The sequence below is a fragment of the Entelurus aequoreus genome, linkage group LG08, assembly GCF_033978785.1.
Source record: "Entelurus aequoreus isolate RoL-2023_Sb linkage group LG08, RoL_Eaeq_v1.1, whole genome shotgun sequence".
NCBI lineage: Eukaryota > Metazoa > Chordata > Actinopteri > Syngnathiformes > Syngnathidae > Entelurus > Entelurus aequoreus.
Genome location: NC_084738.1, coordinates 15,937,367 through 15,951,611, shown reverse-complemented (window position 1 = coordinate 15,951,611; position 14,245 = coordinate 15,937,367). Strand labels below are relative to the sequence as shown.

At 39.1% G+C, this 14,245-nt stretch overlaps 1 protein-coding gene across 2 annotated transcripts in view; it reads right to left on the bottom strand.

Moving 5' to 3' along the window:
• svild (supervillin d) overlaps positions 1-14,245 on the bottom strand; it is a 109,481-nt gene that overhangs the window by 67,598 nt on the left and 27,638 nt on the right. For both annotated transcript variants that reach the window (XM_062055681.1, XM_062055680.1), the window contains exon 2: positions 4,888-5,335. In XM_062055681.1, coding sequence (XP_061911665.1) covers positions 4,888-5,222 — 335 coding nt within the window. In that variant the 5' untranslated portion in view covers positions 5,223-5,335. The remainder of the gene's footprint in view (positions 1-4,887; positions 5,336-14,245) is intronic.

The window sequence follows — 14,245 nt, the reverse complement described above, 5'->3', positions numbered from 1 at the left end:
TTTTATAGCTGTTATATGACTTAAGATGCTGATTAAAACAAATTCAATGGATGAGTTTTGGTCATTTGTTTTAATGGTGTTTGTTTTTTCATATACACTGTATATGAAAAAAGTGTCTTGCAAAATGTATTTTCTTTCGTCTGGAGCGCATGCTTGCAGTTAGTACCAGCCTCTCTCATGAGCGCACCTTTAACACGCTAAAAATGTGTTCCATTGTAAATGCACTGCAGGCCTGTTTCTAAAATGCCCATAAAAAGTGGTATGTGTCTGCGCATAGCACAATAACATGAATGTGCAGTAAATGAGTGTCTCCATGGCCAAAGTCACGTAGTACAGTGGTTCTCAACCTTTTTTCAGTGATGTACCCCCTGTGAACATTTTTTTTAATTCAAGTACCCCCTAATCAGAGCAAAGCATTTTTGGTTGAAAAAAAGAGATAAATAAGTAAAATACAACACTATGTCATCAGTTTCTGATTAATTAAATTGTATAACAGTGCAAAATATTGCTCATTTGTAGTGGTCTTTCTTGAACTATTTGGAAAAAAAGATATAAAAAAAACTAAAAACTTGTTGAAAAATAAACAAGTGATTCAATTATAAATAAATATTTCTACACATAGAAGTAATCATCAACTTAAAGTGCCCTCTTTGGGGATTGTAATAGAGATCCAACTGGATTCATGAACTTAATTCTAAATATTTCTTCACAAAAAAATAAATCTTTAACATCAATATTTATGGAACATGTCCACAAAAAAATCTAGCTGTCAACACTGAATATTGACGGGGACGGCGTGGTGAAGTTGGTAGAGTGGCCGTGCCAGCAATCGGAGGGTTGCTGGTTACTGGGGTTCAATCCCCACCTTCTACCATCCTAGTCACGTCCGTTGTGTCCTTGGGCAAGAAACTTCACCCTTGCTCCTGATTGGTGCTGGTTAGCTCCTTGCATGGCAGCTCCCGCCATCAGTGTGTGAATGTGTGTGTGAATGGGTGAATGTGGAAATACTGTCAAAGCGCTTTGAGTACCTTGAAGGTAGAAAAGCGCTATACAAGTATAACCCATTCATCATCATTCCATTCATATTGCATTGTTGCATTTCTTTTCACAGTTCTTTTTGACAGACATTTTAGTGAGAAACCTGAGCTTGTGCTTCACTGAGTTTATGAACTTACATTCATATTATGTTGAAGTATTATTCAATAAATATATTTATAAAGGATTTTTGAATTGTTGCTATTTTTAGAATATTTAAAAAAAATCTCACGTACCCCTTGGCATACTTTCAAGTACCCCCAGGGGTACGCGTACCCCCATTTGAGAACCACTGACGTAGTACATGCAAAAACCTCATTTAAATAGGCCTGCACCAGTTATCAATTCTACACGCAGTCTTGGAATATCACACGCAATACGGCCACCAACAGTACACACAATTTTATAGTTTGCACATGCCCATGTTGTTTGCATCTAAGAAAGTCGGGCCCCTAGTCTCTTACGCTGTTTGCTGTATCCAAGTGTCTCCTAATAAAACATTTCAATTACATAACATAAAAACAAATGTAGCACCTTTCTTATTTTTAGCCCACTTTAGGAAGTGTTAGCATATGTGTGTACTGCAAGGCTCTTCATTTAGCTCTGGTTATGCACATTTTGTTGGAAGCAAAGTAGAAGTTCTCACTTGGTTTGAAGGCAGCTCTGCACACTAACCATTGAGCAATCACTTTTAATAACCATCTACATTTGGCAGTGAGTCGTGCTTGAAACACGTTTATTGCTATTAAGAGGCCCAATTAACTTTGGTCAAACCACATTTTTTGGCCCTTTTATCCCCAGTTGTACTTTACACTCATTGCAAAAGACTAAAAAATACCCATTACCAAGATTACTGGGAATGTTTGGTTTCTGTTACGCTTGGGTGGCATGGTAATGCGCGGATTGTTTCCCCAAGATGCAGACGGAACTCCAGAGGCAGTGTGCAGGTGGGAAGATGATTTATTTTCCATAAATCTGTCAAGAATACAAGAATAAACAGAAAAGCGTGCCGATAGCATGAGTAGGTATGGCTAAGCTTAGCACAGGAACAAGAGTCAAAAAGGTATTCAAATGTAACTTGTTGCATGAAGTAAAAACAACAGCCAGACCGAGTGTGGCGAAAGGCAGCAATAAATGGTAAATGGGTTATACTTGTATAGCGCTTTTCTACCTTCAAGGTACTCAAAGCGCTTTGACACTATTTCCACATTCACCCATTCACACACACATTCACACACTGATGGCGGGAGCTGCCATGCAAGGCCCTAACCACGACCCATCAGGAGCAAGGGTGAAGTATCTTGCTCAAGGACACAACGGACGTGACGAGGTTGGTAGAAGGTGGGGATTGAACCAGGAACCCTCAGGTTGCTGGCACGGCCACTCTTCCAACTGCGCCACGCACGTCCCGTCGTTAGAACTTGTCGGCACTTTATATTAGAAATGGCAACAGCGGAGGATGAATGCCCCATAACAAGAATATACAGAAAAAGAAGAAGCTTATCGACTACGGCGTCGGCACGAACTTATGCAGATCCCAAATACAGATCAGCAGGTACCAGAAGGTAAATAAAGTTGGCTTTGCATGATATTGCAAAACAAAACACCAGATAATATGTCAGCTAATGGGTGTCATTTTGCAGTCCTTATACATACACCATAATAATACTTGTATGTATTGACTACTGTAGCCGTAATGCGCCGACAATCCATCATAGCTTACCAAAGTCATACTAAAACACTTTGACAGATTTTTGAGGCCGTGTGTAATGTTTTATACTGTATTCTCAATGGAACATGTAAAGTTTTGGTGTTGTTTACTGGTGTCATATTGCAGTCTACACGTATCTCTTATGTGTTACTACCATCTACTGGTCACACTTATCGTTACACTATGTACCAAATAAAATTGCTTCGAGGTCAACCAGAATTATTCCGTACATTAGGCACAAGGGTTTATAAGGCGCACTGTCGATTTTGGAGAAAATTAAAAGATTTTAAGTGTTCTTTATAGTCCAAAAAATACGTTAATCAAGTAAGTCGGATAAAACACACTCTATCGTTCACAATCCTAATGAGAGACACAAAGACAAAAGGTTTTGGGTTTTCTTTGCACTATAATTTGTAAAAAATGGGTCGTTCTAGGTGGCTGGCAATGCATCTAATTGGAGCAATCCATTCTTCCTCTAAATCACTTCAAAAATGTACCTGAAAACCACCAACAATAATTAATTTACATTCCGTAACCTGTATAATAACCGAGCTGCAGCGACATTCTTATTGTAAGAGCAAATACTGAGGAACTGTTTACTTGGCGTAGTAACACATCGCCTTTGCAACAGCATTAACCATAAGCTAGCTACGGCAAGAAGTACGCTTTTGAGTTTGTAATACACAACACGATGCGATAGGACACAAATCTGTACTGATTGAAAAACATGAACATCATATTTCAGTGTCTGTAAAGTATTAGCCCACATTTCATATTTTGTTTGTACACAGCTAGCTCGACAGTGTATGTTGTAATAACAAGCAAGAAGTTCTGCATATATCATGATAATTATTATAGTGACGCACTCGATGGGCCGTTGTCTGTTTGGCTCAGCTGGCCGGGGACATTTATTTCTGGTTTAGTTTGGGAAAGCACTCCATTTATGTAGGCACAGCTTGGCTTCAAGTTCCACACTTACGAGTCAAATCACGCCGACCTCACTCTTTCGGCTTCCGTCTGCTCCAACGTTTCACCCTCTGTCCGTGCTTGCTTCTATTACCAGTAGTTCATCCACCGTATATTCAGGTTTAAAAATATTAGGTTGTGAATGCCCATTTGTCCAAAAATAATCATCTTCGTTGTCTGTTACCAAATCTGCCATAACTAGAACACGCTCACGTTTATTTCCGGAAGTAGGAACACACATTGATTGATTGATTGAGACTTTTATTAGTAGGTTGCACAGTGAAGTACATATTCCGTACAATTGACCACTAAATGGTAACACCCGAATAAGTTTTTCAACTTGTTTAAGTCGGGGTCCATTTGCTGCCGGAAGTCGGAAGTATGTTGTTATGGAAACGGAAATAAATGCACTGAAGAAAGAAGTCCCGGTAATGCATAAAATGACCAAAATACGATAAATATTGAACATATTACATATTGTTATGAACATGTCTGTTAGTACAATAGATATATATACACTTGCAGTGTATATATAAAACGTTGATGGAGGGTTTTGGAGTTGTTTTAGAGTGCTTTGAAGGTTACAACGGTGACTACCATTAGCCGCATTTTGCAAGCATTTTTTTTAATCATTTTTAGAATCCTAAAAAAAAAAGACATGTAAAGCCTCAATGCATATATTAGCGAAAATAGTTGAAATAAACAACATATTTTCTGCCTACCATAACCTCACTTCTTTTTTTCTAATAAATGCATATTCTCCACATCGAAATTGTTCTTTTAATAGGTCTTCAATCGCTAAAGAATTTAAAAAAAAAACTTCTCCGCCACACACTACTGCTCTCATGTACGCTCTATTTCAGCAATTCTGCAGAAACTATGTTTGCACATTTAAAGTTCCGGGTAAACCATGTGACCCGGATTTGATACATTTTAATTAGTTAACCTCATTAAATGATTAATCAAGGCAACAATAAACAAAATATTTTTTTCAAATCAAATTAATCAAATATTTGTCGCAGCCCTAAAGTCAATGTTGTTCTTAATTACTGATCGGGTCGAGGTTGTAATAACTAAATAATACTCCACTTTACACCTCATTTTTGAAAAATGCTGCATATTATGTTGGGATCCAAAAACACATAAAAACAACAACAAGAGAAGATAAAACTTACCTAATATTGGTCTTGATGGAAGGCTGAACTTCTGTTTCCGATGTTAAAACAGTCTTGTGTTTCAGTTTCTCGATATCAGTGTCAATATCGACTTTACTCTTGAGGCCTTTCCTGGTGTACCTTTCCTCTGACCCGTTATCCTCAAATTTCTCCTTTGTCTTTGTTTCGGATGACTCTGCAATTTTCCTGTCCTTACTGCGGGCATATTTGGAGGTGAATTCTTCAGTGGTGCCATAGCGCTCAGCCAGCTCCCTCCTCCTTTCGGCTTTGTAGCGGGCGATCCGCTCGGCTTTGGTCTCTGGGGCTGAGCTCTGTAAGGTGTCCATCGCATCCATCTGCGACGATGATTATGATCAGCGAGCGGAGGCAAAGGAGATGATTGCTTTTTGGAGCTCAGATGCGTAGATACAAAAATGCAGCAGTGTCTCACTCCATTAAAATCTCAGAACTGCAAAAAAACACAAGAAGACACCATTAGAGTAACATCAATATACGCTTTTCTACATATGTCTTTCAAGGTCTGCAGTCAAACTGGATTCAGTGTGTGTCGCCAGTTATCAGAGGGAACTGGCCACAATTTACTCAGCTGTGGTGCTCCAGGCCCAACCCTTTTAGGCAACTAACAGCCCCTTGTGAGAATGATGTCAGCTTGCTCTCTTCAGAGAAATCTCACATCGATTCCATCAACTATTGCAGCCAGTTGGAAAAGGGTGTGCAGGACATTATTAAAAGCCTTTACCCCCCATTGACTTCCCACCTAATTGGTGTCTCTAATGGCCGCTAGAACAAGATCCAAACCCCGTGATGACTCTGTATTTACTACAAACACATGCAGTCAAACTCTAAACGGTGGAAATGAGTGTGGTTGGAGTTTGTGTGTCTGCATATCTTATACTGCTGGCTAACTGGTCAAAAGGTGTCCACGGCCACGTTAAACCAGGTAATGTGCCGCTGGGAAAACAATCATCTCATTTAGGACATTTTGTGGAAAATTCAAACACGTTTTTGACGAGTTTAAAAACATCGCGGTTGGATGAATTAGACAGGCTGAGATGAGCTCATTTTTGTTCCGTTGAATATTCAAAGAGCCAAAAACCGCACGTCTTGCCCTGACTTAACCCTCACCGCACCATGTTTGATTATTTTGATTCTCAATATATCATATAAAACCATATTTTTTTATCTATTACTTTTTTATTTCATGATACCTCTTCTATTGCAAGGTGTGTAGAATAGGGGATGTCCATATATGCGCTTGGGACCCAGTTGGTTCCATTGCTTGCCATTATAGCCACATTTGGTTGACAAAATATTTTGTAGTTGCAGTTTACATTAAAAAAAACAGTAGTTAAGTCTGACAATGTTGATGCAGTGAAAAGCGAAAAAAAACAAATATTTTCAATTAGGCTGTAACAACAAAAATCCTCACAAATAATCCACTTTGTATTTCAATTTTGGAAAATACAGCATTACTGTAGGGCTGCAAGGATTAATCGATTAAATTAATTAATTTGATTAGAAAACTGCTTCGATTTTTATTATGTTGTCTTAGTTTAATGAGAGTAACTGATAAAACAAAATATGATATTCGGACTGCATAGTGTGCCCAGAACTTTAAATGCACACATGTTAAAATTTCAATTACAATGTTGTTGTTTATTAGAAAAAAAATTAAGGTTATGGTAAGCAAAAAAATTATTCTGATTACGCGATTAATCAAACAAACTAATCGATAGATTACTGGATTACTAAAATTGATAGCTGCAGCCCTAATTTACTTGGTTGCATTACTATTTTTGGAGCAAATTCATTTACAAAAAAAAAAAGTACACTTTTTACCCTTAAGTCCCAAAACCGGTCTCTCTTATATGTTTTATTATTGCAGTTTGTATTTTACGATTGAAAAAATCTAGGGTTCTTACAAGAGAAAACAGTGGATCGTGACATTGACAGGCGGATCGGTGTGGCGTCTGCAGTCATGCGAACCCTGCATCGAGCCGCCGTGGTGAAGAAGGAGCTGAGCCCGAGGGCAAAGCTCTCAATTTACTGGGTTATGTACGTTCCTATGCTCACCTGTGATCATGAGCTTTGGGTTATGACCGAAAGGACAAGATCACGGGTACAAGCGCAAAGGGTGAGAAGCTCTGTTATTCGGGAAAAGCTCAGGGTAAAGCCGCTGCTCCTTCACATCGAGAGGAGCCCGCTGAGGTGGTTCGGGCATCTGGTCATGAAGCCCCCTGTACGCGTCCCTTGGGAGGTGTTAAGGGCACATCTGACCGGTAGGAGGCCACAGGGAAGACCCAGGGCATGTTGGGGGAACTATGTCTCCTAGCTGGCCTAGGGACGTCTTGGGATCCCCAGGGATGAGCTGGACAAAGTGGCTGGGGCTTGGGCTGCTGCCCCCACGACCCGACCTTAGATAAGCGGAAGAAAATGGATAGATGGATATTGAGGCCCAAATATTTGATGTATAAAAGTGAAAAAAAATCAGACTTTAAAGGGAGGGAGTGTTTTACAACCTAAGGGTAAAAAGTGTAACTTTTAAGGGCCCTCAAGGGTTGCATTCATATTGCTACAATAATGTGTGTTTGTTCCACATTGAGAGAATGGTAGGTTTTACGCTCAAGCTGCTTTGGGGCATCATGAGGTAAGAAGCTGCAGTTGAGTGCACGAAGGTGTGTTTATGGTGCAGGGGGTGCATCAGGATTAATGTAACCGTGTGGTATCCCTCCAATTATAGGGCATGGGCTGATTTAGCACATGAGCTCATGTTCATGACAAGGTGTGCAACTTTGAGGGAAAACATATCAGCGGGGGGTACTGCGCCTGGAGAATGTCAGTAATGAGAATGGGAAAAAAAGAAGAAATGGACCAAGTGTATGAGGGGTCAATGCTTGGGGGTAAGGGGAGGTGAGTCTGCTCATGAAGTGGAATCAATTAGCTTACTCCAAGAAAATGTTCTGTTATGATGCAAGTCAAGCTTGAAGGAAATCTCAAGAGGGCCCCTGGCTCTGACTCATGACCACCTGCTGTCTAGTAAAAACAAGTCAGAATTGTATTTCTTGCTTGCTTAAATAATAGGACCTTGGAATATAGCAGTATCCACTCTGACCTCTATGTAATCATTCTCCACTTGATAAAACAAGGACAACCAATGAGGGTGAGGCTATTGTACGCAGCCCATTAAGAGTAACTGTTGACATGTAACTGTTTGATGATGACATATGCTCTACAACAAGGTTTCTTCTAACGTTATCAACTGTGTGACCTAAACGTATAAATATCATGTATAGCCATTACATCGAAATTCACTGTACATTAACTAATGATAAAAACACAGAAGATATCATTTTATTACTACTACTAATACTGTTTAATTATACTGGAAGACATGCAGAAAAAAAACTGCAATACAGATAACCTTGAAGATTTGTAATCATTAGACAAATGCTCAACAACAATTAGTTGCTATGCTTTTGCTTGCTGGTGGCCATATTTCTTTTAACTAATCTTGCTCAAATTTGCAAAGGTGTACATTAGGTTTTGTGCTGATTTGGCTAAACACCCTCAAGTGACATTGTAGAGCAGGGGGCCCGCAAACAGTTTTTTATCCGGCCCGCGAGATGAGTTTGCTTAGTAGAAAAATTAGCTGAAATTGAGAATGAAAGAAACTGCTGTTCTAAATGTTTCCACTGGATGTCACAATAGCAATTATTTTAGGCAAGCAAACGGTTTATACCGGGGTCAAGCAAGAGGTAGACAGTAAAGCGTGGCTCCGGCTCCCAAACCCCTGACCCAAATGAAACGTAAAACCTGCTGTATTACTTCTTCTGCTTCAAACACATCGTTTTTTTGGCAGCCTCATTGCCCCTAAATGTCTCTGTCAAAAATGAAAAAAGTGAACGAAGAGTGTAACTCAACCTTCTAAAATAGTTTATACATCCGTTTGTATGGTTTGTTGAGTTAGCACAAGATTAATACGTGTACATGACAAATTAGGTATTATCGATATATTTAGACTTAAAGTTTGATGACTTTGTAGATACACTGAGACAAAGTCTTAGTTTAATGCCTTCTTCATTGTGTTTTTAAAACTGCACCAATTTTTTCCTGCGAATTTATAACTAACTTGACGTGTTTTGTCAAGAGGATTATTTGTGATTTTTACATTTTCAGAATGTGCTTGTTCCGTCTTTGGCCAAAGAAAAACAAAGAAAACAATCTGAAGTTGTCATTATTTTTAAGTTATCATGCCATGATCTTACCAGTCCGGTCCAGTTTGGAATAGATTTCCTCCCATTTGGCCCTTGAGTTAAAATGAGTTTGACACCCCTGGTGTAGAGTGCGTCAGCTGTGTGAGAAAATTCAAGTCAATCCCACTAATGGGGTTACTTATGGGCCACTGTGTGGTGTATTCGTCAGAAAAAATAATAGAATGGGTGTAGTTGGGGTGCATGTTTAGAGAAAAATTCTCACCATTTTGTGATTCAGCAGTAGAATATAAGATTACACGAACAAAAACACAAGTGTAACAGTATTTATGTCTTGTAAGGAAGACTGCAGATGACAGTCGAAACATGTAAGGTAAAAGCTCCATAAAGATGTAGTATTCATGCCTATCCAGTGCATTAACAACTGAAAAATGCAGAAATGACCAAGTAAAGCCTAATCTACATACATGTGTTCTTGGAGAGTATTAAGTAGGGTCCTAATAATGACCTTATCAATAGTTTCACTCATAAGTACACTACTTAGCTCATGTTCCCTGCACCAAATATGGCTCTTTGTCTGGTAGCTGACATAATCGGCCAAAGCTAAACAGAAAAAAAAAGAAAAAAACAGATGTACTTTTCTTGTGTTTAGTGACTGCACCTTACTTTAAAATGTCACTACGGAGAATTGCCTTAAGAAGGCAAAAAATGGATCTCAACTGTATGTTGACTTCAGGAGTAGGCACAAGCTTACATAAGTCACCTAGCTCGCTTCCTAAAAAAGGAGTGCAAATCAGCACACAACCAAAGCGTGTGCATGGAGAACCAGAAGTGCTTTGTTTGGAAGGTAGACGTGTTATTTTAAGCCACAATGGCCATTGAAGGGGAGTCATACATTTGAAAACATTGAAACATTTGGCTATGTTGATGAACACGGAAGGGGAACTAGTTATAAAGCGACATTTCTGACTGACTTTTGTTTTGACCATCTTGGTAGGGTAGGTATGCAGCCCTACCGGTTTAACCAGGACATTCAGGAGGACAGTTTTATTTCTGCTCCTCTAGGGCATACAAACAAATACAATCCTACATTTTCCAGTCACTCTTCAACCTTGCACTGCCCACTGGGGCTTGTTACTAGCTCAGGGAGGAAGATCTGTTTAAACAAGAGTCAAGTGTGTCGCTTCCTGACTGTGCCATTGACCCTATTTCATACAACTTAATTTTATCAGGAAACGTCGTACTCATGAAGCTGGAAAATGTTCAAAGGTCTCTCACAAGAGGGAATTGATAAGAAAGCTTTGAATAAGTTCGACATACAAACGTCCACTTGGAAGTTCAAGTGCAAGATTGAAGTTGTTTATGTTGACTCATTACAAGAAATGGGTGGTTCTGGAGAGAAAATAAATGACTAGGTTGCAGCAGAGCAAGACACTACAAGTTATGAAAGCACTAAACTAAACTGTTCTATTGTTTCACCAACAACCTTCATTATTTAGAGTGCGTGAAAATGTCCTGCTTTAGGGTTTTGTCGTAGGAAAAAGCCAGACACCTCTCGAAGGTTGTGTTTACACTGCTCATACAGTTTTGGTTAAAGGCCTACTGAAACCCACTACTACCGACCACGCAGTCTGATAGTTTATATATCAATGATGAAATCTTAACATTATAACACATGCCAATACGGCCGGGTTAACTTATAAAGTGACATTTTAAATTTGCCGCTAAACTTCCGGTTCGAAACGCCTCTGAGGATGACGTATGCGCGTGACGTAGACCGGGGAACACGGGTATGCCTTCCACATTGAAGCCAATTCGAAAAAGCTCTGTTTTCATTTCATAATTCCACAGTATTCTGGACATCTGTGTTCGTGAATCTGTTGCAATCATGTTCATTGCATTATGGAGAAGGAAGCTGAGCAAGCAAAGAAGAAAGTTGTCGGTGCGAAATGGACGTATTTTTCGAACGTAGTCAGCCACAACAGTACACAGCCGGCGCTTCTTTGTTTACATTCCCGAAAGATGCAGTCAAGATGGAAGAACTCGGATAACAGAGACTAACCAGGAGGACTTTTGACTTCGATACACAGACGCCTGTAGAGAACTGGGACAACACAGACTCTTACCAGGATTACTTTGATTTGGATGACAAAGACGCAGACGTGCTACTGTGAGTATGCAGCTTTGGCTTCTAAACATTTGATCGCTTGACCGTATGTGCGCAACTTTTTTTTGCGTATGTACGTAACTTTTTTAAAATATATAAGCTTTATGAACCTTGGGTTAGGTGAACGGTCTTTTGGGCTGAGTGATTGTGTGTGTTGATCAGGTGTTTGAATTGTATTGGCGTGTTCTATGGAGCTAGGAGCTAGCATAGGAGCTAGGAGCTAGCATAACAAACACGCAGGTGTTTTTATGCAGGATTAATTTGTGGCATATTAAATATAAGCCTGGTTGTGTTGTGGCTAATAGAGTAAATATATGTCTTGTGTTTATTTACTGTTGTAGTCATTCCCAGCTGAATACCAGGTACCGTGAGTATGCAGCCTTGGCTGCTAAACATTTGATAGCTTGACCGTACGTGCGCGTCACGTACGTAACTTTTTAAAAATATATAAGCTTTATGAACCTTGGGTTAGGTGAACGGTCTTTTGGGCTGAGTGATTGTGTGTGTTGATCAGGTGTTTGAATTGTATTGGCGTGTTCTATGGAGCTAGGAGCTAGCAGAGGAGCTAGGAGCTAGCATAACAAACACGCAGGTGTTTTTATGCAGGATTAATTTGTGGCATATTAAATATAAGCCTGGCTAATAGAGTATATATATGTCTTGTGTTTATTTACTGTTGTAGTCATTCCCAGCTGAATATCAGGTCACCCCCGGCTCTCACAGCATCTTCCCTATCTGAATAGCTTCAACTCCCCACAATCTCTTTTTCACAATCTCTCTTTTTTATGCATTCTTATTTGTAATTGCTTGTATTCAAAACAACGTCACATCCGGCTCATTGAATACGCATGGTGATCACGCCAGCGTCTGTTCTCAATGGATACTTGGCGCAATTTAGCACTTCTCGAAGAAAAGAATGCCCTATATTGTGTTGTTCTCGGCTGTACGAACCGTTTAAATCGCGAAAAGGACAAACGTATCTTCAGAGTTCCACGAGAGGTAATCAAGAATGCCGGAAGAGTTCACAATTTTATTTAAAAAAAGACGACAAAAGTACCACGCACTCTACTCCAAAGGAGCACAGTTAAAGGCTGCACGAGTTTGCAGTGACCACTGCGTTAAAGGTTTGTTTGATATACTCTTAACGTTTAGTGTTTCCCATTTAAGTATCATCTTGATATTATTTGTATTTCTTACGACACATTTTTTCTGCGAGTTGTTCCGTATTGCACCAACTCAGCAAGTCTAAATAAAAGAAAGCAAATGTGAGCAAAACCTACCAAAGCCAAACATCATAAATGAAGCTTTCAGCACATACACAATGTTGACATCTATAGTTATAGTTTGATAAAATTAGGGGAAAAACACGCTACTTGTAAAAGGCGCGTGCAACAGCAAGGGCAGGCAACAAACATTACAGGAGACACAAAGTTAAAACATGAAATGTTACTCGAGCAAAAACGACGCATATCTATCCAGGAAAGTCTTGATACCAACGTTCCTGACTCAGTCACACACAAAGAAGTTGTAAACCATCATGCTTTTCCAACTTTTCATCTGTTTTGTCATGAAGAATGATGTCTGGAGCACACGGTAGTTTGATATGTTTGGGATCTCCACCGACAAATCTTTTTTTTTTTTTATAAAGTATAAGGATCTATTCCATTGTATAGTTTGATTTTTTGCTCATATTTGCTTTTTGTAGGACTATATAGGCCCCTTGTGTACAACAGCCATCTTAAACCACCACAGGTTTTCACTTCCGGGACTGTCGGAATACAAGCAATACACGACTCGTACTAGACAGGTAACAATGCAGCTAATGGGAGTCATTTACACTGCCTATAAAACCCTTTTAAAAACATCCAAAAAACGCCAACAATACTCCAATTGCATGTCCTGACTTACATATAATCAAATATTAGCGACATTGTTATTATAAGAGATAACGCAGAGGAACTACTTTTAGCGGCGCCATGATCACAGAGAAGTAAATAGCTATTGAGCCAGTGAGCTGCTGCATCGCCTCAAAGTTGGCAAAAGTTATTAGTAGTAGTTATTATAAATCATGCCTCTCACACTTGTATAGGAGATGGTTGAGTCCATTAGCAGAGAATTGGTCAACTTTGAAATTCAATTTAGACCCGACTATGAAAACACTGTAATACACTGTTTTTTTTAAACTTAGTAGTGAGGATTAATTTTTGATTAATTCATCACTAAAGAGGGAACACAAGTCTGGTGCTGAAATATATAAACATCCCATCAGACGCGATCCACTGAGAGCAGACATTGTATAGTAATTGATTGTTTTACTATGCTCGTAGTTTGTATTTCTTTTTCAGCACTTGATGCTACATGATGCTTAGTGTTTCGCTAGACCTGGATCTACTTATCACTTAGCGTCTAAAACTTGTAGCTTATCCTCAATATATTCAGGCTCAAATATATGACATTATGAATCATCATTTGTCCCAAAGTAGTCGTTGGCTCCCACAAAGTCTGCCATAATTAGTGTTAGTTGTTGAGGGAAATAGCAAACGTAATGCATTCTTTGAAATCAATGCGCCACTGTGATGCTTGAAATTACTAAAATACATACAAATTTACATATTATCAGGAAATTGCCTGTTACTACTTTACTTATATTTTTACAGCATGTATAGTATAGAAAATGTTTATGGAGGTTTTTAAATGTTTTAGAGGGCTTTATAGGCAGAATCGATCGAAACTCCATTACCTACATTATTAGCTACCTCTTGCTAGCTTTTATTTACAATATAGAATGCATATAAAAAAGAAAAACATTCTGTATGCAGTTCCCCTTAAAACGTTTGTTTTAGAAGTTTTTTGTGAATTCAGACACAGTAAATATAGCATAATATAAAAACAATAATAAGTATTCAACCCAACAGACAGCATTTTGGTGTGGACTATTTGAGGTACAGGTGTCCCTTGTCCTTGCTAATCGGTTCCAGGC